This window comes from Bufo bufo, chromosome 11 (genome assembly GCF_905171765.1).
Source record: "Bufo bufo chromosome 11, aBufBuf1.1, whole genome shotgun sequence".
Taxonomy (NCBI): Eukaryota; Metazoa; Chordata; class Amphibia; order Anura; family Bufonidae; genus Bufo; species Bufo bufo.
In genome coordinates, this window is record NC_053399.1 from 70,956,215 (window position 1) to 70,981,056 (window position 24,842).

At 43.7% G+C, this 24,842-nt stretch overlaps 1 protein-coding gene across 2 annotated transcripts in view; it reads right to left on the reverse strand.

Moving 5' to 3' along the window:
• The window catches only part of TMEM87A (transmembrane protein 87A), a 276,779-nt gene that overhangs the window by 1,558 nt on the left and 250,379 nt on the right, over nucleotides 1–24,842 (reverse strand). For both annotated transcript variants that reach the window (XM_040412084.1, XM_040412083.1), the window contains exon 18: nucleotides 8,773–8,825. In XM_040412084.1, the coding sequence (XP_040268018.1) occupies nucleotides 8,773–8,825 (53 nt within the window). The remainder of the gene's footprint in view (nucleotides 1–8,772; nucleotides 8,826–24,842) is intronic.

Here is a 24,842-nt window from a genome sequence, read left to right on the forward strand (position 1 = left end):
TCACACAACGCACAAGTGATGCGTGAAAATCACCGCTCATGTGCACATCCCCATAAAAATGAATGGGTCCGGATTCAGTGCGGGTGCAATGAGTTCACCTCACGCATTGCACCCATGTGGAAAACTTGCCCGTGTGAAAGAGGCCTAAATATCTACATTGTGCATCTTAGTGCTTAAAGGGATTGTCAGGGATTTTTTATTTTATTTTTAAATCCCACTCCCAGCCAGCTGAACCTGTGAAGAGAAACATGCTAACCTGCTTGGTTCAGTCTCCCTGGCTGTTCACTGCACTTCTGTTACCAGTCTGTCAACATCTGCATGGACAGGGTCACGTGTGCCACTGCAGACAATGACTGGCATGTGATGTGCTGCTTGGGGAGCACATCTCATCTGAGGCCAGTTATTAGCTGCAGGAATGCACCTGACCCTGACTGTGCAGATGTTGATGGGGACCAAAAGTGCAGGGGAGTCAGGGAGCTAGAACTGAGGGGGGAGTGCGGGAACAATCTCTTCATAAGTCCCTCTGGATGGGTGGTGAGTAGAGATGAGCGAATTGAAGCTGCCGAATTTCAGGAAAAACTTGATTCTTAACTAATGCTAATTTCCTCTTGCTTCGTGGTAACGAATCACAATTTTTCCTAACATGGCGGCTAGCCGGCTACAATGGCGCTACATGTTCGAGGACATGGGCAATGAACTCTGGGAAGGCGGGATGACCCATAATGCCATGTATACAGCCGATCAGCAGCCAGCCAGCCCGGTGATGTCACAGCCCTATAAATACAGCGGCCATCTTAGAGTCTACCCTGATTCTGCAGTTTACAGAAACACCCCATATGTGGTTGTAAACTGCTGTATGACCAAATGGCAGGGCGCAGAAGGCAGATTTTGATGGCCTTTTTTTTGGGCACCATGTCCCATTTGAAGGACCCCTGATGCACCCCTAGAGTAGAAACTCCATAAAGTGACCCCATCTAAGAAACTTTACCCCTCAAGGTATTCAAAACTGATTTTACTAACTTTATTAACCCTTTAGGTGTTCAACAGTTTATGGCAAATGGAGATGAAATTTCAGATTTTTTTATATTTTTAAATTCTTTATTTAAATGTATACGGATAACAAACCGTGCATCAGCAAAGTCAATACAGTACTTCCAGTGTATCAACGATATAGCACAACACCGAGATCGCCTTATATACCAATCAACATAATGTCTGTTGGCAACTGTAGTATAATGTGAGGAACCTCGTCAGAGCAGGATCCCTTTTGGCTGATCAATGACCTCGTCGGGATAAAATAATAAAAACATAATCCTGGCCTTTAAACAAAACTACCAGGAAGCATGAGGTAGCATAAGTGTAAACATATTGAAGAGTGAATCCACTAGACAAATAACAACAGAAGGAGAGGAGCAATACTCACAGACAATGAACACTAAAAGGGGGGGGGGGGGGTAATAGAGGGGGGGTACCACCACAGGGTGTACCACCACAGGGTAAGATCCGCAACTCAGGTCAGAAGGTCCTGAAACTCCTGAGACTCCTGAAAAGAAAACCAAGGGGCCCATGAATCAAGGAAGGATTTATGCTTGGCTCGCAGCTGCGAGGTAAGTTCCTCCCTTCTCCGGATCTCCTCCACCTTTTGGATCCAGCAACTAATTGTTGGAGGCAAAGACAGCTTCCATCTCGCAGGGATGCATGACCTAGCCGCTATCACCAGGGAGCACAGACATGACTTACGAAGCACACTCATTGGCAGATCCGAGAGGAATAATAATAAGAAACCAGGGGTATGTGGTATTGTAAATCGGAAAATTGAGGACAAAGTTTTATGGACCAACTGCCAAAAAGGACCAATTTTTGGGCAATCCCAGAAAATGTGCAACATGGAGCCCATAGCAGAGTCACAGCGCCAGCAAACAGGCGACGCGGATGGGAACATTTTCTGCAGTCTGGAACATAGTACCATCTGGACATTATCTTATAACCCGCCTCCTGGAACCTAATCGCCATGGATGACCTGTAGAGCAGACAGAAAAGTTTTGACCAGTGATCAGGGGGGATGTTCACTCCCAAGTCTTGGGACCATTTAGCCACATAAGGTGGAAGATAGTCCTGTTGAGGGGCTACCAAGGACTGATAACACTCGGAAAGGGAATGTCTGTAGGCGCCCAACACAAATTTTCTCAAAAGAGGTAAGAGCCCTGTCATACCCCGTGGAGGTCGGAATAGAGGATAGAAAATGCGTCAGTTGTCTAGCTCTCCAGAAACCCAAAGGGCAGGAATCTGTTATACTCAAAATCTCGTCATAGGTGAGCCATCTGCCTGAAGTTCTGAAAAAGGGATCACGGGACCTACCATTAGCCCGCCACTGCAAGAATGGTCCTCCCCTGCAACCCGCCGGGAAGGTGGGATTTCCCAAGATAGGTAATAAAGGCGAGGGGGAGGGCGAGATCAGAGGATTATCTCTAACTTTATGGAACTGTGAAATGGTGGGACCAATTGTGGGATGATTAGAAAGAACTGAAGGGAGTTTCATATCTACCCAGGGTAGGGAGGCCAGCGGACAGTTCGAGCAGAGTTGTTCAATTGATACCCACTGCTTAAGCTGTGAGTGCCTAGACCAGTCCACTATCCTTTGGAGCAGGGAGGCCGAGTGATATTTACGTAGGTCAGGTACACCTAGCCTCCCTTTGTCCCTCGGTATGTGTAAAAGAGATCTGGCAAGTCTCGGGCCACCCTTTGCCCAAATAAACCAAAATAAGTCCCCATGGATCCTGTTGAAGAAACTAGAGGGGAGTTTGATGGGGAGGGTCTGAAAGAGGTATAACACCCGTGGGAGGATGTTCATTTTGAAAATGGCACAGCGTCCAAACCACGTGTGCAGTCCTTTCGACCACTTCTTAAGATCTTCCCTGATCCGGTCCCGGAGAGGGATAAAGTTTCTGTGGTACACCTCCTTCAGATCAGTGGGGATAAATGTGCCTAGATATTTCACTGCCCCAGATGCCCACTTGAATGGGAAGGAGGCGACTAGGTCGGACACAAGCGCGGCCGGTAGAGACACATTCAAGGCCTCTGATTTCTGAAAGTTAATCTTCAGATTCGAGAGGCCGTGAAACGTGTTGAATGAAATTTCAGAATTTCGATTTTTGGTAACCTTGGCTCACTAAAATGTAATATAGAGCAACCAAAAATCATATGTACCCTAAAAATAGTCCCAACAAAACTGCCACCTTATCCCGTAGTTTCCAAAATGGGGTCACTTTTATGGAGTTTCTACTCTAGGGGTGCATCAGGGGGGCTTCAAATGGGACATGGTGTAAATAAACCAGTCCAGTAAAATCTGCCTTCCAAAACCTACACGGCGCACCTTTCCCTCTACACCCTACTGTGTGCCCGTACAGTAGTTTACGGCCACATATGGGGTGTTTCTGCAAACTACAGAATCGGGGCAATAAATATTGAGTTTTGTTTGGCTGTTAACCTTTGCTTTGTTACTAGAAAAAATGGATTAAAATGGAAAATTAGCCCAAAAATTTAAATTCTGAAATTTTATCTCCATTTGCCATTAACTCCTGTGGAACACCTAAAGGGTTAACTACGTTTGTAAAATCAGTTTTGAATACCTTGAGGGGTGTAGTTTATAGAATGGGGTCATTTTTGGGTGGTTTCTATTATGTAAGCCTCACAAAGTGACTTCAGACCTGAACTGGTCCTTAACCACTTAAGGACCACAGGTTTATACCCCCCTAAAGACCAGGCCCTTTTTTACAAATCGGCACTCCACAACTTTAGCGGTTTATTGCTCGGTCATGCAACTTACCACCCAAATGAATTTTACCTCCTTTTCTTCTCACTAATAGAGCTTTCATTTGGTGGTATTTCATTGCTGCTGACATTTTTACTTTTTTTGTTATTAATCGAAATTTAACGATTTTTTTGCAAAAAAATGAAATTTTTCACTTTCAGTTGCAAAATTTTGCAAAAAAAACGACATCCATATATAAATTTTTCTCGAAATTTATTGTTCTACATGTCTGATAAAAAAAAAATGTTTGGGTAAAAAAAAAATGGTTTGGGTAAAAGTTATAGCGTTTACAAACTATGGTACAAAAATGTGAATTTCCGCTTTTTGAAGCAGCTCTGACTTTCTGAGTACCTGTCATGTTTCCTGAGGTTCTACAATGCCCAGACAGTACAAACACCCCACAAATGACCCCATTTCGGAAAGTAGACACCCTAAGGTATTCGCTGATGGGCATAGTGAGTTCATAGAACTTTTTATTTTTTGTCACAAGTTAGTGGAAAATGATGATTTTTTTTTCTTTTTTTTTTCTTACAAAGTCTCATATTCCACTAACTTGTGACAAAAAATAAAAACTTCTATGAACTCACTATGCCCATCAGCGAATACCTTGGGGTTTCTTCTTTCCAAAATGGGGTCACTTGTGGGGTAGTTATACTGCCCTGGCATTCTAGGGGCCCAAATGTGTGGTAAGTAGTTTGAAATCAAAATGTGTAAAAAATGACCGGTGAAATCCGAAAGGTGCTCTTTGGAATGTGGGCCCCTTTGCCCACCTAGGCTGCAAAAAAGTGCCACACATGTGGTATCGCCGTACTCAGGAGAAGTTGGGGAATGTGTTTTGGGGTGTCATTTTACATATACCCATGCTGGGTGAGAGAAATATCTTGGTCAAATTCCAACTTTGTATAAAAAAATGGGAAAAGTTGTCTTTTGCCAAGATATTTCTCTCACCCAGCATGGGTATATGTAAAATGACACCCCAAAACACATTCCCTAACTTCTCCTGAGTACGGAGATACCACATGTGTGACACTTTTTTGCAGCCTAGGTGGGCAAAGGGGCCCATATTCCAAAGAGCACCTTTCGGATTTCACCGGTCATTTTTTTACACATTTTGATTTCAAACTTCTTACCACACATTTGGGCCCCTAGAATGCCAGGGCAGTATAACTACCCCACAAGTGACCCCATTTTGGAAAGAAGACACCCCCAGGTATTTCGTGATGGGCATAGTGAGTTCATGGAAGTTTTTATTTTTTGTCACAAGTTAGTGGAATATGAGACTTTGTAAAGGAAAAAAAAAAAAAAAAAAAAAAATCATCATTTTCCGCTAACTTGTGACAAAAAATATAAAATTCTAGGAACTCGCCATGCCCCTCACGGAATACCTTGGGGTGTCTTCTTTCCAAAATGGGGTCACTTGTGGGGTAGTTATACTGCCCTGGCATTTTCCAGGGGCCCTAATGTGTGGTAAGTAGGTAAATGACCTGTGAAATCCTAAAGGTGCTCTTTGGAATGTGGGCCCCTTTGCCCACCTAGGCTGCAAAAAAGTGTCACAGATGTGGTATCGCCGTATTCAGGAGAAGTTGGGTAATGTGTTTTGGGGTGTCTTTTTACATATACTCATGCTGGGTGAGAGAAATATCTCGGCAAAAGACAACTTTTCCCATTTTTTTTATACAAAGTTGGCATTTGACCAAGATATTTATCTCACCCAGCATGGGTATATGTAAAATGACACCCCAAAACACATTGCCCAACTTCTCCTGAGTACGGCGATACCAGATGTGTGACACTTTTTTGCAGCCTAGATGCGCAAAGGGGCCCACATTCCTTTTATGAGGGCATTTTTAGACATTTGGATCCCAGACTTCTTCTCACGCTTTAGGGCCCCTAAAATGCCAGGGCAGTATAAATACCCCACATGTGACCCCATTTTGGAAAGAAGACACCCCAAGGTATTCAATGAGGGGCATGGCGAGTTCATAGAAATATTTTTTTTTTTGGCACAAGTTAGCGGAAATTGATTTTATTTATTTTTTTCTCACAAAGTCTCCCTTTCCGCTAACTTGGGACAAAAATTTCTATCTTTCATGGACTCAATATGCCCCTTACGGAATACCTGGGGGTGTCTTCTTTCCGAAATGGGGTCACATGTGGGGTATTTATACTGCCCTGGCATTCTAGGGGCCCTAAAGCGTGAGAAGAAGTCTGGAATATAAATGTCTAAAAAATCTTACGCATTTGGATTCCGTGAGGGGTATGGGGAGTTCATGTGAGATTTAATTTTTTGACACAAGTTAGTGGAATATGAGACTTTGTAAGAAAAAAATAATAATTTCCGCTAACTTGGGCCAAAAAAAATGTCTGAATGGAGCCCTACAGAGGGGTGATCAATGACAGGGGGGTGATCAATGACAGGGGGGTGATCAGGGAGTCTATATGGGGTGATCACCCCCCTGTCATTGATCACCCCCCTATAAGGCTCCATTCAGATGTCCGTATGTGTTTTGCGGATCCGATCCATGTATCCGTGGATCCGTAAAAATCATACGGACATCTGAATGCAGCCTGACAGGGGGGGGGGGGGGGTGATCAATGACAGGCGGGGTGATCAATGACAGGGGGGTGATCAGGGAGTCTATATGGGGTGATCACCCCCTCTGGAAGGCTCCAGGGAGACGCCTGTATGTGTTTTGCGGATCCGATCCATCTATCAGTGGATCCGTAAAAATCATGCGGACGTCTGAATGGAGCTTTACAGGGGGGGTGATCAATGACAGGGGGGTGATCAGGGAGTCTATATGGGGTGATCACCACAGTCATTGATCACGCCCCTGTAAGGCTCCATTCAGACGTCCGTATGCGTTTTGCGGATCCGATCCATCTATCAGTGGATCCGTAAAAATCATGCGGACGTCTGAATGGAGCTTTACAGGGGGGTGATCAATGACAGGGGGGTGATCAGGGAGTCTATATGGGGTGATCACCACAGTCATTGAGCACGCCCCTGTAAGGCTCCATTCAGACGTCCGTATGCGTTTTGCGGATCCGATCCATCTATCAGTGGATCCGTAAAAATCATGCGGACGTCTGAATGGAGCTTTACAGGGGGGTGATCAATGACAGGGGGGTAATCAATGACAGGGGGGTGATCAGGGAGTCTATATGGGGTGATCACCACAGTCATTGATCACGCCCCTGTAAGGCTCCATTCAGACGTCCGTATGCGTTTTGCGGATCCGATCCATCTATCAGTGGATCCGTAAAAATCATGCGGACATCTGAATGGAGCTTTATAGGGGGGTGATCAATGACATGGGGGTAATCAATGACAGGGGGTGATCAGGGAGTCTATATGGGGTGATCAGTGGTGATCAGGGGCTAATAAGGGGTTAATAAGTGACGGGGGGGGGGGTGTAGTGTAGTGTAGTGGTGTTTGGTGCTACTTTACTGAGCTACCTGTGTCCTCTGGTGGTCGATCCAAACAAAAGGGACCACCAGAGGACCAGGTAGCAGGTATATTAGACGCTGTTATCAAAACAGCGTCTAATTACCTGTTAGGGGTTAAAAAAATCACATCTCCAGCCTGCCAGCGAACGATCGCCGCTGGCAGGCTGGAGATCCACTCTCTTACCTTCCGTTCCTGTGAGCGCGCGCGCCTGTGTGCGCGCGTTCACAGGAAATCTCGGCTCACGCGAGATGACGCCAATCGGCGTTAGCGTAGCCTGGGTCAGCCGCTGCGATGACGCCTTTCGGCGTTACAGTTGCGGCAACTGGTTAAAAAGTCGGTTTTTGAAAATTTCAGGAAAATTTCAAGATTTGCTTCTAAACTTCTAAGCCTTGTAACGTCCCCAAAAAATAAAATGTAATTCCCAAAAAGATCCAAACATGAAGTAGACATATGGGGAATGTAAAATAATAACTATTTTATAAAAGTAGAGAAATTGAAATTTGCTAATTTTAAATTTTTTGGGTAAATTTGATATTTTTTTATGAATAAAAAAGATATTTTTTTACTCCATTTTACCAGTGTCATGAAGTACAATATGTGACTAAAGTGAAACTGGTCAGATTTGCAAAAAATGACCTGGTCCTTAAGGTGAAAATTAGCCTGGTCCCTAAGTGGTTAAAGTGGTTGCCTGGAATTACTGCTTGTAATATGCAATTTTTTTTTAGAAAAGCATGAAATACTGTAAGCAGGGTTGTTTATTTGTCATGTGATGGGTAAAAGAAAAGCAAAAAAGCTGCACCTGACAATTCTACAGCTGACTGATATCCTTACAAGTTTCCCGTTAGGCTACGTCCACATCGGTCTTCCTAATTCCAGTATTGTGTTCAGTCAGAGAAACAGAATACTGGAATTGCTGTAACTGGCATAAGCTGGTGCCCGAAGGATCCAATTTACTATGTTGGGTTCTGCCGGATCTCTCTCATGAATACCACATTCTGACAAATTAATACCGAATTCATTATAATGAATGGGATTCTTTGGGCACTGGTGGTGTCCTGCATATGCCAAATATAGAAATCCTGGAAGTAGCATTACTGAGACATGTGTTACAATGCCGATTCAAAGCAAAAACAAACAAACAAAAACCTTTACATACTCAAAGTACCAGGTCTGTCGATGTGTCAACAGTATCTTGTTGGTGCTTTGGAGACAAATTGAGTTTTGTAGTCCAGTACTATTGTTACTACTATTAAGTTACAGACAACGTATGGGCATATCAATAAATAAGGCAAATAAGTGCAAGCCTGTGGCTAGATACTGGTATTTTGTCTTGTTTTTTTTGCAATGGAGGCTCTCACCAAAACCTCCACTGCAGATGTAATCCTAGCCTTATTACATTCTGTGGTCTTCAGTTTTCCTTTCAATAACATAAATGGATGGCATTTTTCTAAGAGTGCAACACTAGATACATTTATATATTCTGCACCTACTGTGAACTAGACATACTCACACATCAGTAACCGATGAAGGAATGTTCTCTTCTACCCACTTCAAATCTTCCTCCTATTAAAAAAATTACAGACTTTTTTAGGATACAGCCACACTAGACAAATTTTCTGCAGAAGATTTGTGTGTACAGTAGCAAAAAGATTATTATTTTTAAATCTCATTCACATATTGCAGAAAATGTCCACAAACAAAACCTGCACGACATGAAGAGCATGCCAATGTGTGCTGCAGATCCACAAATTTGTATGTAGCTCATTGAATACGTACAGTGGATATAAAAAGTCCGGTCTCTGTGCTGTAGAAAAATTAGACAAAGATAAATCATTTCAGAACTTTTTCCACCTTTAATGTGATCTATAAACTGTACCACTCAATTGAAAAACAAACTGAAATCTTTTAGGTGAAGGGAAAAAAATAAAATAATAATAATAATAATGTGGTTGCGTAAGTGTGCACATATAACTGTGTTCAGAACTAAGCAATCACATTAAAAATAATGTTAAATAGGAGTCAGCATACACCTGCCATCATTTAAAGTGCCTCTGATTAACCCCAAATAAAGTTCAGCTGCTCTAGTTGGCCTTTCCTGAAATCTTCTTAGCCACAGCTAAAGCCATGATCCACAGAGAGCTTCCAAAGCATCAGAGGGATCTCGTTGTTAAAAGGTACCAGTCAGGAGAAGGGTACAAAAGAATTTCCAAGGCATTAGATATACCATGGAACACAGTGAAGACAGTCATTATCAAGTGGAGAAAATATGGCATAACAGTAACATAACCAAAAACTGGACGTCCCTCCAAAATTGATGAAAAGACGAGAAGAAAACTGGTCTGGGAGGCTACCAAGAGGCCTACAGCAACATTAAAGGAGCTGCAGGAATATCTGGCAACTACTGGCTGTGTGGTACATGTGACAACAATCTCCCATATTCTTCATATGTCTGGGGTATGGGGTAGAGTGGCAAGACCAAAGCCTTTTCTTACGAAGAAAAACATCCAAGCCAGGCTACATTTTGCAAAAACACATCTGAAGTCTCCCAAAAGCATGCCGGAAAAGGTGTTCTGGTCTGATGAAACCAAGGTTGAACTTTTTGGCCATAATACCAAAAGATATGTTTGGTGCAAAAACAACACTGCACATCACCAAAAGAACACCATACCCACAAGTGAAGCATGGAGGTGGCAGCATCAGGCTTTGGGGCTATTTTTCTTCAGCTGGAACTGGGGCCTTAGTTAAGCTAGAGGGAATTATGAACAGTTCCAAATACCAGTCAATATTGGCACAAAACCTTCAGGCTTCTGCTAGAAAGCTGAACATGAAGAGGAACTTCATCTTTCAGCATGACAACGACCCAAACCATACATTCAAATCAACAAAGGAATGGCTTCACCAGAAGAAGATTAAAGTTTTGGAATGGCCCAGCAAGAGCCCAGACCTGAATCCGATTGAAAATCTGTGGGGTGGTGTGAAGAGGGCTGTGCACAGGACAGGGCTCCAGATGGCGACCAAAATGGTCGCCAATGCGACTTAGAACTGCTAAATGGCGACAAGACTTTGTAGTCTTGTCGCCATTTGCGCCTAGACCCTCCGCTCGCTGCTCTGCCTCTAAGAAAAAAAAGGCTTTCATCCAGCAGACAGAGACACGCTGCAGCCGTCTGCTGGGTGAAGACCCGCCCCTCAGATTACCCGGCATAGAGGGTGGGCGTGGCTTGTGCTCCCGCTTCCAGCAGTCTGGCAAGTTTTGGAGTTGAGTCTGTGCTGTGGCGCTGAGCTGCTGGAGACACTTCAACTAGGGCCGCACAGTCCACGGCTGATAACACGAGGCGAGTCACCCGTATGCAGATTTATTAGTGTGTTTTATAGGACTGGGTCCTTATGGGGTCACGAGGAGAAGGCAGAGATCCGTAAGAACAAGTATAAGCACCGGCTGTGCTGCTTTAACACTAGCTGTCCTGGTCTGCATAGCACTGCCGGGGTCGCATGGCATTATATTGATTTATGATGCTATGTAACCCTTAGAGGTCTGGAATGTACTGGATAACACTGACCTAATGCGGCCAGTGTTATCCAATACATTCCAGAACTGTAAGGGTTACATAGCATCATAAATCAATATAATGCTCTGCGACCCCGGCAGTACAGAGCTCCTGCAGACAGACTCCGGAGTGAAACCAGCGCAATCCTATCAATGCACAGACTAGTAACCATTTCTGATCATAAATCATCTAATCTATTCCCCTTTTTTCACAAGACCAGTATTCACTTCCACATAGGGAGTAGCAATCGGATGTCAACCTTCCCGTCAGTCTGTGATGAAATGGTGGGACTCCCCCGGCCTAGGGGTTCGCTCAGCAGTCCCAAGGCACGCCAATTGACAAGGAGAGATTGCCGCCTATACTGCGCACGTTCTAGAAAACTACTGACACGGGGGTGATGGGCAGAGAGGCCTTAACGGCTCCTTTCTGTGCCAAAGTCATGTGGTAGAGTTAAAAAGAGGGAAAATGGCACTGAAGCAGCCTATAAGGGGTTAAGCACAGGCTAGTTCAGCTGCCAGAGGAGGTCCCCTAGCTTTCCTACATCTCTGCTTGCTGGCAGTGAATGGAAACCTTTAAGGTTGACATTGACAGACTGAATGTCCATGTCCAGCCACAGTGAGCAGCACTAGAATATGGGCAATCTTTCCTCAAGAAACAGCAAACAAGAGGTTTTCATTCACTGACCGGCAAGCAGAGGGGTTGAGAATAAAGAATAAAGCTTTTTTCTTAATGTAAAAAAAAAAGAAAAAAAGCTGCCCTACCCCCACTGTCATGCTGGTCCCGTCAACACGTGATGCCTGCTGATGTGGTCACTGGTTGCAGTGGCGACTCTCAAGTGATTGGCCTTTTAAGGAGTGCAGTGGGGATAGTTTTTTTGAACCCATTCTGTGTCACATATAGAATAATACTGGTTTGAAACCCCTTAAAGAAAAATATAAAAATTACTCCTTAAAGGGTTCGGATACACTAATTTCTGGACCTCAGACTGGCAGGACCTTTGTTGGTGATCATACTTGCCTGATGCCCAGTGCTGGATCCCGGCTTATTTGCTCCCCAGCCTTTGTTGCTTGTCTTGAGTCCCTTCATGAAAACCTCCTATTTGACGGTGTTACAGCCAATGACTGACCACTGCTTCCCATGCATTATGTTAAATGGTCATGTAATGCACGGAAAGCGGATCTCCACTGTGGCCAGAGATTGTCTTGATGCCACTGCAGCCAAACGTTTTCGTGGAGAAACCCAAGACAAGCAGCGGAGGCCGGGAAGCGAATGAGCCGGGACCCAGCACCTAGGGATTATCAACACGAATCTGGCTAGTCCGACAGGTCATGGAAATGAGTGGCTGTAGCTTAGAAAACCCCATGCTCCTAAGCATCCCAGTTATATTATGTATTTTAAATTTGGCGACTAAAAATTTCATTTGGCTCCTAAATTTTTCAGGTTACGAGCCAATGGCTCCTTGATATTTTTTTTTAGTCTGGAGCCCTGACAGGAGATGCCCTCGCAATCTGACAGATTTGGAGTGTTTTTGCAAAGAAGAGTGGGCAAATCTTGCCAAGTCAAAATGTGTCATGCTGATAGACTTATACCCAAAAAGACTGAGTGCTGTAATAAAATCAAAAGGTGCTTCAACAAAGTATTAGTTTAAGGGTGTGCACACGTGTTCAACCATATTTTTTCTTCCCTCCACCTAAAAGATTTCAGTTTGTTTTTCAATTGAGTGGTACAGTTTATAGGCCACATTAAAAGGTGGAAAAAGTTCTGAAATTATTTTTCTTTTTTACATAACAGAAACCAGACATTTTAACAGGGGTTTGTAGACTTTTTATATCAATGTATGTGCCCTTATTATGCTAGCTAGATATACAACTTTAAAACACTTTCATGGTATTAAACTGGCTCCAATGTTGTGACTGCAGGAAGACTCAAGTATTTCATTTTCCTATCAGTCATATTCATAGCAAACAGGGAAGAGACCTTGGACGTCACAATTGAAAGATACTTAATATGATCAAAAGTATGCGAACACCCTTCCTAATTACTGAATTCAGTTTTTTTAGCCATGCGTGCCTTTATTAATATGCAACATTTGAACCCAAAAGCAGCCATGTGTGGCCATACACTTAAACATCAATAGTATGGGTCATACTTAAGAGCTCAATAGCTTTAGATGTGGTGCTGTCTTTGGATACCAACTTTGCTATAAGCTAGTTTGTGAAATTTATGATCTGCTAGATCTGCCCCAGTCATATGCAAGTGCTATTATTGTAAAGTTTAAAGGGAATCTGTGACCAGGTCTGTCTTGGACCATAATCTACAGTAGTACATGAATAGTACTGCAGAAAGGGTCCAGATCCCTATTTTTGTTATTTTCTTACTGCCCCAATCCCCCCACAGTCAGCATTTAAAGCTGCACTGAAATAAATTGCCAGAACTGCTGTGTATGCATTATATTTGCATGGTAGAGCAGTGCAGACTGTGTATTTCATTGCAACTTGCAGTGCTGACAGCTGGGTACAGGGGCAGAAGGAAAATAAAACAATGGGACTTTGGACTCCTTATCTGCAGTACTGCTGATATACTACCTCAGATAATGGGTCAAGATTATGGTGACAGATTCTCTTTAACTGTCTAGAAGTAACAACAGCTAAGCCGCTGAGCAGCAGACCATGAAAAACACACAGCAAGGACGCTGCATAAATATCTCCCGTCTTCTACAGGATACAAAAAGTCATTTTGCTATCAACTTTCTGCCAACAGTTTGTTCCAGCATGATTGTGCACCTGCACACAAAGCAATGACAAAGATCTAATTTGAGCAGTTTGAATGCCTTTATAGATCTTTGACTTCAACTCCGATATGACCTTCAATGCTGAACATCAGTGGGTAACCTGACAAAGGCTTTTATGGCAGAATCGACACAAATTCCAGATACACATTACAAAATCTTGTGGAAAAACCTCTCAGAAACGTGGAGGCTGTTAAAGGCACAAACAGGACCCCCACATCCATATTAAACCATGGTTTCTGAATAAGATGTCCAACAAACCCATATACAGCAAGTATGATAGTCAGGTGTCCAAATACTTTTTGCAATAGAGTACACATTAAAGGGTACCTGCATGAAAATGCAATGTAAGCTACAGGCAGCATGTTATAAAGCAGGAGGAGATGAGCAGATTAATATATAGTTTTATTGGAGAAGATTCAGTATACCTTATTTTATTAATTTAAATTCCTGCTTCTTCTGAGCATTGAAGTTAAGGGGGTGGTGCTATCAGTAATTGACACGTCTCTGTCTCATGTCTATACATATTCATAGAGGGAAGGCTGTCAATCACTGATAGGATTGCCTCCTTGACTTGAAAGCCCAGAACAGGCAAAAATTTGAATGCATAAAGGACAAGGTATACTGAATCTTTTTCCATAAATCTGCTCAGCTCCTCCTGCTCTACAACATGCTGTCTGAAACTCAGACGCCATGTTTAACGTGACAGGTTTATCAAAACTGGTGAAAGGAACTGATGATTACACTTCTAGATAATCAGACTTTCCAGACACCATAACAGCACCACAAAGAATCCTCCCACAGGGACTGAAGACCTACAGAGTAAAAAGGTGAAGCCTTTCTTCCATCAGTAGGTATAAAATGAAGAACCATGAAGAAAAAAACCCAAAGAGGGAATAAGGAAGGGTGTAGTCACGGGGTCCGGAAAATCTGATTACCGGTAAGTGTAATCATAATTATTCTACTCCACCACAGAGACAACAGAGAAATAGAACCCTTCCTTAGGGAGGGACCACTGACTGTAAAATCTTTCTGCCAAAAGAAAGATCAAAAGGACTGAGATCAAGACGTGTAAAAGGATAAGACCACGTGGCAGCCCTGCAAATCTGATCCACAGATGCATTAGCCTTTTCAGCCCATAAAGTAGATAAGGATCTAGTAGAGTGAGCCGAGAACAACCTAAAGCTAGATATGCTAGAGAGATTCCTACTCTGACCCACCTAGCCAATAAACTCTTTGATGCTGCCTTGCCCTTATTAGGACCCTGAAAGATCACAAAACGAGCAGACTTTTTCCATTCTGCTGAAGCCTGAATATATTTAAGTAAACACCTCCTTACAACGAAAAAATTCCCTTTCCTTGTCCAATTTAGGATTACAGGGAGTGCAGAATTATTAGGCAAGTTGTATTTTTGAGGATTAATTTTATTATTGAACAACAACCATGTTCTCAATGAACCCAAAAAACTCATTAATATCAAAGCTGAATATTTTTGGAAGTAGTTTTTAGTTTGTTTTTAGTTTTAGCTATTTTAGGGGGATATCTGTGTGTGCAGTTGACTATTACTGTGCATAATTATTAGGCAACTTAACAAAAAACAAATATATACCCATTTCAATTATTTATTTTTACCAGTGAAACCAATATAACATCTCAACATTCACAAATATACATTTCTGACATTCAAAAACAAAAAAACAAATCAGTGACCAATATAGCCACCTTTCTTTGCAAGGACACTCAAAAGCCTGCCATCCATGGATTCTGTCAGTGTTTTGATCTGTTCACCATCAACATTGCATGCAGCAGCAACCACAGCCTCCCAGACACTGTTCAGAGAGGTGTACTGTTTTCCCTCCTTGTAAATCTCACATTTGATGATGGACCACAGGTTCTCAATGGGGTTCAGATCAGGTGAACAAGGAGGCCATGTCATTAGATTTTCTTCTTTTATACCCTTTCTTGCCAGCCACGCTGTGGAGTACTTGGACGCGTGTGATGGAGCATTGTCCTGCATGAAAATCATGTTTTTCTTGAAGGATGCAGACTTCTCCCTGTACCACTGCTTGAAGAAGGTGTCTTCCAGAAACTGGCAGTAGGACTGGGAGTTGAGCTTGACTCCATCCTCAACCCGAAAAGGCCCCACAAGTTCATCTTTGATGATACCAGCCCAAACCAGTACTCCACCTCCACCTTGCTGGCGTCTGAGTCGGACAGGAGCTCTCTGCCCTTTACCAATCCAGCCACTCATTTCATCAGTCCATAAAACCTTAGAAAAATCAGTCTTGAGATATTTCTTGGCCCAGTCTTGACGTTTCAGCTTGTGTGTCTTGTTCAGTGGTGGTCGTCTTTCAGCCTTTCTTACCTTGGCCATGTCTCTGAATATTGCACACCTTGTGCTTTTGAGCACTCCAGTGATGTTGCAGCTCTGAAATATGGCCAAACTGGTGGCAAGTGGCATCTTGGCAGCTGCACGCTTGACTTTTCTCAGTTCATGGGCAGTTATTTTGCGCCTTGGTTTTTCCACACGCTTCTTGCGACCCTGTTGACTATTTTGAATGAAACGCTTGATTGTTTGATGATCACGCTTCAGAAGCTTTGCAATTTTAAGAGTGCTGCATCCCTCTGCAAGATATCTCACTATTTTTGACTTTTCTGAGCCTGTCAAGTCCTTCTTTTGACCCATTTTGCCAAAGGAAAGGAAGTTGCCTAATAATTATGCACACCTAATATAGGGTGTTGATGTCATTAGACCACACCCCTTCTCATTACAGAGATGCACATCACCTAATATGCTTAACTGGTAGTAGGCTTTCGAGCCTATACAGCTTGGAGTAAAACAACATTCATAAAGAGGATGATGTGGTCAAAATACTAATTTGCCTAATAATTCTGAACTCCCTGTATGACAGAAGGAGGGCAGTACTCTCTCTTGTGACCTGTGCAAATTTGAGGTTACCTTGGGAAGGAAAGCCAGGTTCATGCAAATTATGACTCTATCCTCCAGAAATGTAGCAAATGGAGGATGACCACGGCATCTAAATGCTGACAAACCATAAAAAAAAAGTGCGCCTCTGGGTCAGGAGCAGCTCCTTTATGCAGCAATCAGGGGAGCCGTTCCTTCACTCTGAGTCACCGTTTCTCTCTGAAGAGACGCAGTGTATCAGAGCTGTAGTTCCTATTGAGGCCTACCGGTGGCAGGCCTCCATAGTATAACCACAAATGGAGCTTAGACTTAAAATTTAAATCACCCTCTTTCCCCAGAATTAAAATAAAAAAATTATCATGGGCATCAACGCCCATGACTTAAAAATATATAAATATTTATTGCATATGGCGAATGGCATAAGAGAAAGAAAAATGAAAATGGCCGATTGGCCATTTTTTCCTCACTTCACTTACCCAAAAAAATCTTTACCTACTCCAAAATGGTATCAATAAAAACTAAAGATTGTCCCACAAAAAAAAGGGCCTTCCCACTCAGCTCCGTAGACATAACTATAAAAAAGCAATGGGGGTAAAAATCTGGTGATGAAGAGAAAAAATGACTTTTTTCTAAGTAATTTTTTTTTTAAGTATTAAAATACAAGCAAAACTAAATAAATGTGGTATTGCTGTAATGGTACTAACCTAGAGAATGAAGAGTACAGGGCAATTTTACCGCATAGGGAATGCTGTAGAGACAAAACCCATAAAACTGTGGCAGAATTTTTTTCCAATTCCACCCATTTGGAATATTTTTCCGCTTCATACAAAATTGTATGCAATATTAAGTGGTGCCATTAGAAACTACAAGTTGTCTCAATGTGAATGGGAAAAAGAAAAATGAAAACGCAAAAACAAGAAGTCCTCCGGGAATCAAGGAGTTAATGGAAAGAGCCTGCAAACTACTTATCCTTTGGGCAGAAGTGAGAGCTACCAATTAAGTTAATTTGTGTGTAAGATGTTTAATTTATTTAAAAGGTAAGGGTTTAAAAGGTGAGGGGTTAAAGCATTCCAAATTAAATTTAGATTCCAAGAAGGAACCCTAGGAAGAGGGGCCGAGGTGGATCTATTGACAGCTTTAATGGGTATACTCAGGAAAAGATATCTATGATCTGCCAGATGTTAGAAGTGGCCTTGAGCTCCTTGAAACCTTTGAAATGGCTACATCAATTTTGGGAGCCTTATCCCAAGAAGCCGAGACATCCTCTTCAAAGGGATATTTTCTTTTAATATCTCGGGAATAAAAGCTTGGAAACTGGAAAACATCTATAGCGTCTTTATTTGGCTTTCCTATTTTTCTCTAGATATAATTGCTCTCAATAACTTATCTGTGTCCTCAACAGGAAAACAAGGATGCCCCTTTGTTTCTTAATCTGATGATGAGGAATGATTTCTTCAGATGAATCATGTGACACATAATTAAACTTAGAAGTCCAAAGTAACAAATCCAATCCTTTATCTAATAATAAATAAATTTTTTTTAAAAAAAAAGCTTTTTAGAATGGGCTTCAATCATATCTTCTGGAACTGGGGGACCGTAGGAGAAGGAAGGTGGGCTGGATCCGGAGAAGAACCTGGATGCTCCACCGGGCAATTGCAGCCATCTCCTCATCACTGGAGATCTGGGAGCAACTAGGTTTCAATCCCACTACATGCCAATAATCGCATTGGATGTGCATCACTCCAGTTTTGGTGATGAACACTGGAAGTACATCACTGTCGTTCCAGTCTGCTTATCTTGGTGTGAACAACTTCTGGGGCCCGAGTCTTCCTCACCGAGACGTTCAGTGTGGCATGTCTGCACCACCAGTAGCAACTGTTGGCTGCAGAATACAGCGACATCCAACTGTAATTGCTGATATTAGAGATGACTCTGATCACAGGCCTCTTGGATGCTACTGTCAATCACCATGCATCTAATGGTGGATTTACACGTGCAGCCGATCACCTGATGAACGAGCGAAACTCTCTTTAATTGGATGAAAGTCTCAATATTGCTGGAAAGTAAATTATCGTTTCTCGGCAGCAGAACATGCTGTTAAAAAAAGGACTCTGCCCAGAAACAATGCAGCTGTATAAGGATGACCACTGCAGCACTTTACCCCCATGAAAAGCAGCCAGTTGTCAAGAAGGAACGCTTCCTTCCAAATAACTATCTGCCCCTCTACATGTAAATCCACCTTAAAGGAGCATTGCAATTTTTATACACATTCAAATAATTAATGAAGCGCCAATGCTACAACTGCAGGAAGGCTCAAGAATGTAATCCTCATCCTAATCATATACATATGGGTTAGAAGCAGGGACTTGGAAGATCATTTGGTTACAACTTTGAGAAGAATATTATGGATGGGTTGACACATTGCAGACCTGTAAACCCATTCATTGTTACAAACAAATGTTTGACACGGTTTTGCAATTTGGTATTTTGCAATTTCCAATGCAGTTTTTACAAGTGAAACACATTTACTAAACATATTTCACCTGTAAATGCAGTAAGGATATCCAGCACTCACAATGGTCTTTTCAATATAATGTATTTTATGACCCAATTTGGTAACGGTTTTGACCTTCCTCAGACCATAAATTATCCTAACATGTCCTAGAAGTGAAAAAATCAAAAACACCTGTACCACACACATACAGGTGGAAACTCGAAAAATGTGAATATTGTGCGAAAGTTCATTTATTTCAGTAATGCAACTTAAAAGGAGTTGCATTAATGCAACTTAAAATTAGAATATTGTGAAAAGGTTCAATATTCTAGGCTCAAAGTGTCACACTATGTAATCCATACCCCCTGAGCAAAGGGTACCTGAGATTGTGATAGATAATGTAGGTATCCAGCTCACCCTTGTTTTGTGATGATATAAATGTTCCACCTAGGGTGAACGGAAGTAAAGGTAAGACTTTGATAGTAGCAATAGAGAAGAATTTTCAAGCATCACTGCTTTCTTGAGCGAAATTTTCTTTATTTTCAGTGACAAGGAGACAGCAGTAAAACTTGTTCACAGGTCCTGTTGCAATCTACGCGTTTCAAACAGGTGAGTTCTTATTCATGATTGGCATGTCTTGCCTGTGTGAGGGCAGCTATATACAACCCTGTCCGGAGAACCCATCCCCCAACATCAGGGAGGAGAATATACCCAGTTGTATACAAAACCGTAAATCACACTGAAAGGCAGTGAATAGCTTTCCTGCAGAAGTGGTAGCTGCAAATACAGTGAAGGAGTTTAACCTGTTTAGGGCATAGGGCGTACCGGTACGCCCTGATGTCCCGATCCTTAAGGACACAGGACGTACCGGTACGTCCTATGTATTTCCGATCATCGCCGCTCGGCAGGCGGTGATCGGAACCCGGTGCCTGCTTAAATCATTGAGCAGGCACCTGGGGGCAATGTATCGTGTAGGTGACTGCAGCAAACCGCAGGTCAATTCAGACCCGCGGTTTGCTGCGTTTCCGGGTTATTCGGGTCTCTGGGGACCTGATAACCCGGAACAGGATGGTGATCGGTGGTGTGATAATACACCACCAGTCACCATCCTGCGATCCTGAGAGGTGATGTGACATCACCTCTCAGGATCGCCTGTCATTGGTCGGCTCGGCGGGCGGGAGGTTCAAATCATCGCAGCGCTCCTCTCTTCCTCCTTTTCAGTCCGGGATCCGCTGCGTCGGATCTCAGAGCCAGCACCCCCCATCTGTGCAGTGATCAGGATCCAGCACCCCATCTGTGCCCCAGCACCCCCAGGTATTTAGGGAAAAGCTAGGGACAAGTAAGATTAGGCAGGGATATTTAGGGAAAGATAGTTGAAGAAAAAAAAAACAAAAAAAAAAAAACAGTTACTGATTTAACCACCTCCGGACCGCTGTACGCACAGACGCGTCCTGGAGGTGGTTGTTTCATTCCGAGTGGACGCGCCGGCGCGTCCTCTCGCGAGACGCGAGATTTCGGTCTCAGCCGGCCCGCGCATGCGCATCGCGGGCCGGCAAAAGTTCGAGGAGAATTGCATCAGCAACCTGCCAGCCAATGATCGTCGCTGGCAGGTTGCTGATTTTTAAAAAATCGAATCACAAGCCAGATAACAGATCATATTAGTAAATATGATCTGTTATATGGCTTCTCTGCTCCTGTGCTGGTCCTTTTCGTCGGTTGGATCCAGCACAGGAGCAGACTGAACTGTGAGTACACCAAACACTACACCTTAGCCCCAGATCACCCCCCTGCACCCCAATTAACCCTTTGATCACCCCTTTGATCGCCCCTGTCAATCACTAGTGAAAGGGAAAAAAGTGATCAGTGTAAACTGTCACTTTTTTTTTTTCACTGGTATTGACTGATAGGTTTTAGGGATAGTTTAGGCCCCTTGGTTAGGTAGTTAGCGTCAGTTAGCGTCCACCCCACCGCACCGCAGTCACTTTTATTCGCTGATTAGCGTATCGCTAATCAGCATTTGTACTTTTATAGTATCTGTAAGTGATCAAAACTGATCACGGTCAGATCTATAATAGTATTAGTGTCACTTTAGTTCGCCCTCCACCCAAAACGCAGTGTTTGCCCGATCAGGCCTGATCGGTCGCCCACACGTGCGTTCACCCACACCCGCCCCACCGCAGTGACAAAAAATTATTATTTTTTGATCACTGCACATTCACTTTACACGCACTGCGGCGATAAAAAAATCAGTTTTGATATTTTTTATCAACCGCAGCGGCCTCCGGTACTTCGCTAGCCTCCCCTTTGTAAGACAGGTTTGCTTTTTTTCTTGGGTAGTCTCAGGGAATACCCCTAAATTTAGTAGTCCAAAATGTCAAACAGGGGGTATTCTTCTGAAGAGGCCTACAGGATTCTGACCCAGTCGGATGAGGAGTGGGAACCCTCATCTGACGAATCTAGCGGGTCAGAATATGAACCTGTGGAAAGCAGTGGCTCTCTGACCCAAAGTTCGGACGAGGAGGTGGAGGTCCCTGGCAGCACCAGGCGTACCCGGCCCCGTGTCGCTAGACCACAGGTTACACAGGATCCGCTTCAAGAGCAGCAGAGTGGGGCTGTCGCTGCCGGATCACGTGGTGAGGCATACACCAGCAGCGCAGCCCTTCCTGGACCTAGTACCAGCACTGCCGTACAACATGGTGAAGTAGCGAGCACCAGAAGGGCAGTTGAAGCTGGTACGGTGGCACGTGCAGTAGTTACCCCGTCGCAGCCACCGCGCAGACAGGCCCGTAGACCCCCTCAAATCGGTTCGGCCCTGGGATTTTTTGAGCTGTTCTTGACTGCGGAGCTCTTGGACTAAGGCTACTTTCACACCTGCGTTAGGTGCGGATCCGTCTGGTATCTGCACAGACGGATCCGCACCTATAATGCAAACGCTTAGATCCGTTCAGAACGGATCCGTTTGCATTACCATGAACAAAAAAAAAAAAAAAAAAAAAAATTTTTTTTTTTTTTTTTTGTTCATGATAATGCAAACGGATCCGTTTTGACTTTACATTGAAAGTCAATGGGAGACGGATCCGTTTGAAAATTGAGCCATACTGTGTCAACTTCAAACGGATCCGTCCCCATTGACTTACATTGTAAGTCTGGACGGATCCGTTTGCCTCCGCACGGCCAGGCGGAGCCCTGAACGCTGCAAGCTGCGTTCAGGTGTCCGCCTGCTGAGCGGAGCAGAGGACAAACGGAGCCAGACTGATGCATTCTGAGCGGATCCGCATCCATTCAGAATGCATTAGGGCTGGACGGATCCGTTCGGGGCCGCTTGTGAGCCCCTTCAAACGGAACTCACAAGCGGAGCCCCGAACGCTAGTGTGAAAGTAGCCTTAGTCGTGGCAGAGACCAACCAGTATGCCACACAATTTATAACCGCAAACCCGGAAAGCTATTATGCCCAGCCTTTCCGGTGGAAACCAGTCCAAGTTTCCGAACTTAAAATTTTTCTGGGCCTTCTCCTCAACATGGGCCTGACAAAAAAACATGAATTGCGGTCATATTGGTCCACGAACCCAATTCATCACATGCCCATGTTCTCTGCTGCTATGTCCAGGACACGATTTGAGACCATCCTGCGTTTTCTGCATTTTAGCGACAACACCACCTCCCGTCCCAGAGGCCACCCAGCTTTTGACCGGCTCCACAAAATTCGGCCCCTCATAGACCATTTCAACCAGAAATTTGCAGATTTGTATACCCCTGAGCAAAACATCTGCGTAGACGAGTCCCTAATACATTTTACCGGGCGCCTTGGCTTCAAACAATACATCCCAAGCAAGCGTGCCCGGTATGGGGTCAAATTGTATAAGCTCTGTGAAAGGGCCACAGGCTATACCCACAAATTTCGGATCTATGAGGGAAAAGATCAGACCCAGGAGCCGGTCGGTTGCCCTGACTACCTGGGGAGCAGTGGGAAGACAGTCTGGGACTTGGTGTCACCCTTATTCGGCAAGGGGTACCATCTTTATGTGGACAATTTTTACACAAGTGTGGCCCTCTTTAGGCATTTGTTTCTAGAACGGATTTGCGCCTGTGGCACCGCGCGAACTAGTCGCGTGGGCTTCCCCCAACGGCTTGTAACCACCCGTCTTGCAAGGGGGGAGAGGGCTGCCTTGTGTAACGAAGAACTGCTCGCGGTGAAATGGAGAGACAAGCGTGACGTTTACATGCTCTCCTCCATTCACGCAGACACGACAATCCAAATTGAAAGGGCAACCCGTGTCATTGAAAAGCCCCTCTCAGTCCACGACTATAATGCGCTCATGGGAGGGGTGGACTTCAATGACCAGATGTTGGCTCCCTATTTAGTTTCCCGCAGAACCAGACGCTGGTATAAGAAGGTGTCTGTATATTTAATTCAATTGGCGCTGTACAATAGTTTTGTTCTCTACAGTAAGGCTGGGAGAACAGGATCCTTCCTCAAATTCCAGGAAGAGATCATCGCGAACCTCCTTTACCCAGGAGGTTCCGTGGCCCCATCCACCAGTGTAGTTAGCCGTCTACACGAGCGACATTTCCCCAGTGTCGTTGCTGGTACCTCAACCCAACCGCCACCCCGAAAAAAATGTCGTGTCTGTAGCAGGAGTGGAATAAGGCGTGACACCCGCTATTTCTGTCCTGACTGCCCTGACCACCCTGCCCTATGCTTAGGTGAGTGTTTCCGGAAGTACCACACACAGGTACACCTAGCATAGGGATTGCATCTCACAGGACAGGCACACAGGGCTATTAGGGCCCTTTTACTCACAGCTGCTGCAAACCTCTCCTTTCACCTGGGATAAAGTGCATAACGTACTTCGCCACATCTTTGGGCGATTTGCGCTTTGCACATTGTCCCATGGGGAAGGAGGGGTTTGTTCTATAAAGGTAAAAAAAACTAAACAAAAAAAAAAATTACCGGTAAGTAAAAAAGTTTAAAAAAAGTTAATATGTTCTGTTCTAAAGTTAATAAAGTTATTGCTTTGCGGCCTGGTTTTTTCTTTTTTGTTTTGTTTTTTTTACCTTCCAGGTGGACCAACCGATCGACTAGCTGCAGCACTAATGTGCATTCGGACAGAAGCATTGCGCTGCTGTCAGATTACACGCAAGTCGGTGTATGCGGCGCTGCAAGACGAGATTTCTCTTCTGCAGTAAAAGATATGTTTGCCGAGGCATATGAGTTGAGGAGGTGGCGGTGTTCATATACTTTGGCAAACACTTTGTATATATAAAAAAAAAATCCCGGCAATGATTTATTCATCCACATCGATTGATGTGAATGGAGAAATCGGGTTTGCCAGGGCATACGAGCTGAAGTGGGTATGGATGTTGGGCGGAGCTCCTATGTCCTGGCAGACGCCTTTCCCCTCCTTTTTCTTTTTTTGGCAGAGATTTCTTCATTCGCATCGATCAATGTGGATGAAAAAATCTCTGCCAAAAAAAGAATGAAGAAATCTGTGCCGTTCATTTTTTTCTTTCAGCCCAGAGGCTGAACGGAAAAAAAAAATCTCATTACCTGTATGCTCAATATAAGGAGAATAGCAGAAACTCCTAATGCTGGGCATACATGTAATGATTGCGGAGACCCTCAAATGCCAGGGCAGTACAAACACCCCACAAATGACCCCATTTTGGAAAGAAGACACCCCAAGGTATTCGCTGAGGGGCATATTGAGTCCATGAAAGATTGAAATTTTTGTCCCAAGTTAGCGGAAAGGGAGACTTTGTGAGAACAAAATCAAAAAAATCAATTTCCGCTAACTTGTGCCAAAATTTTTTTTTTTTTCTATGAACT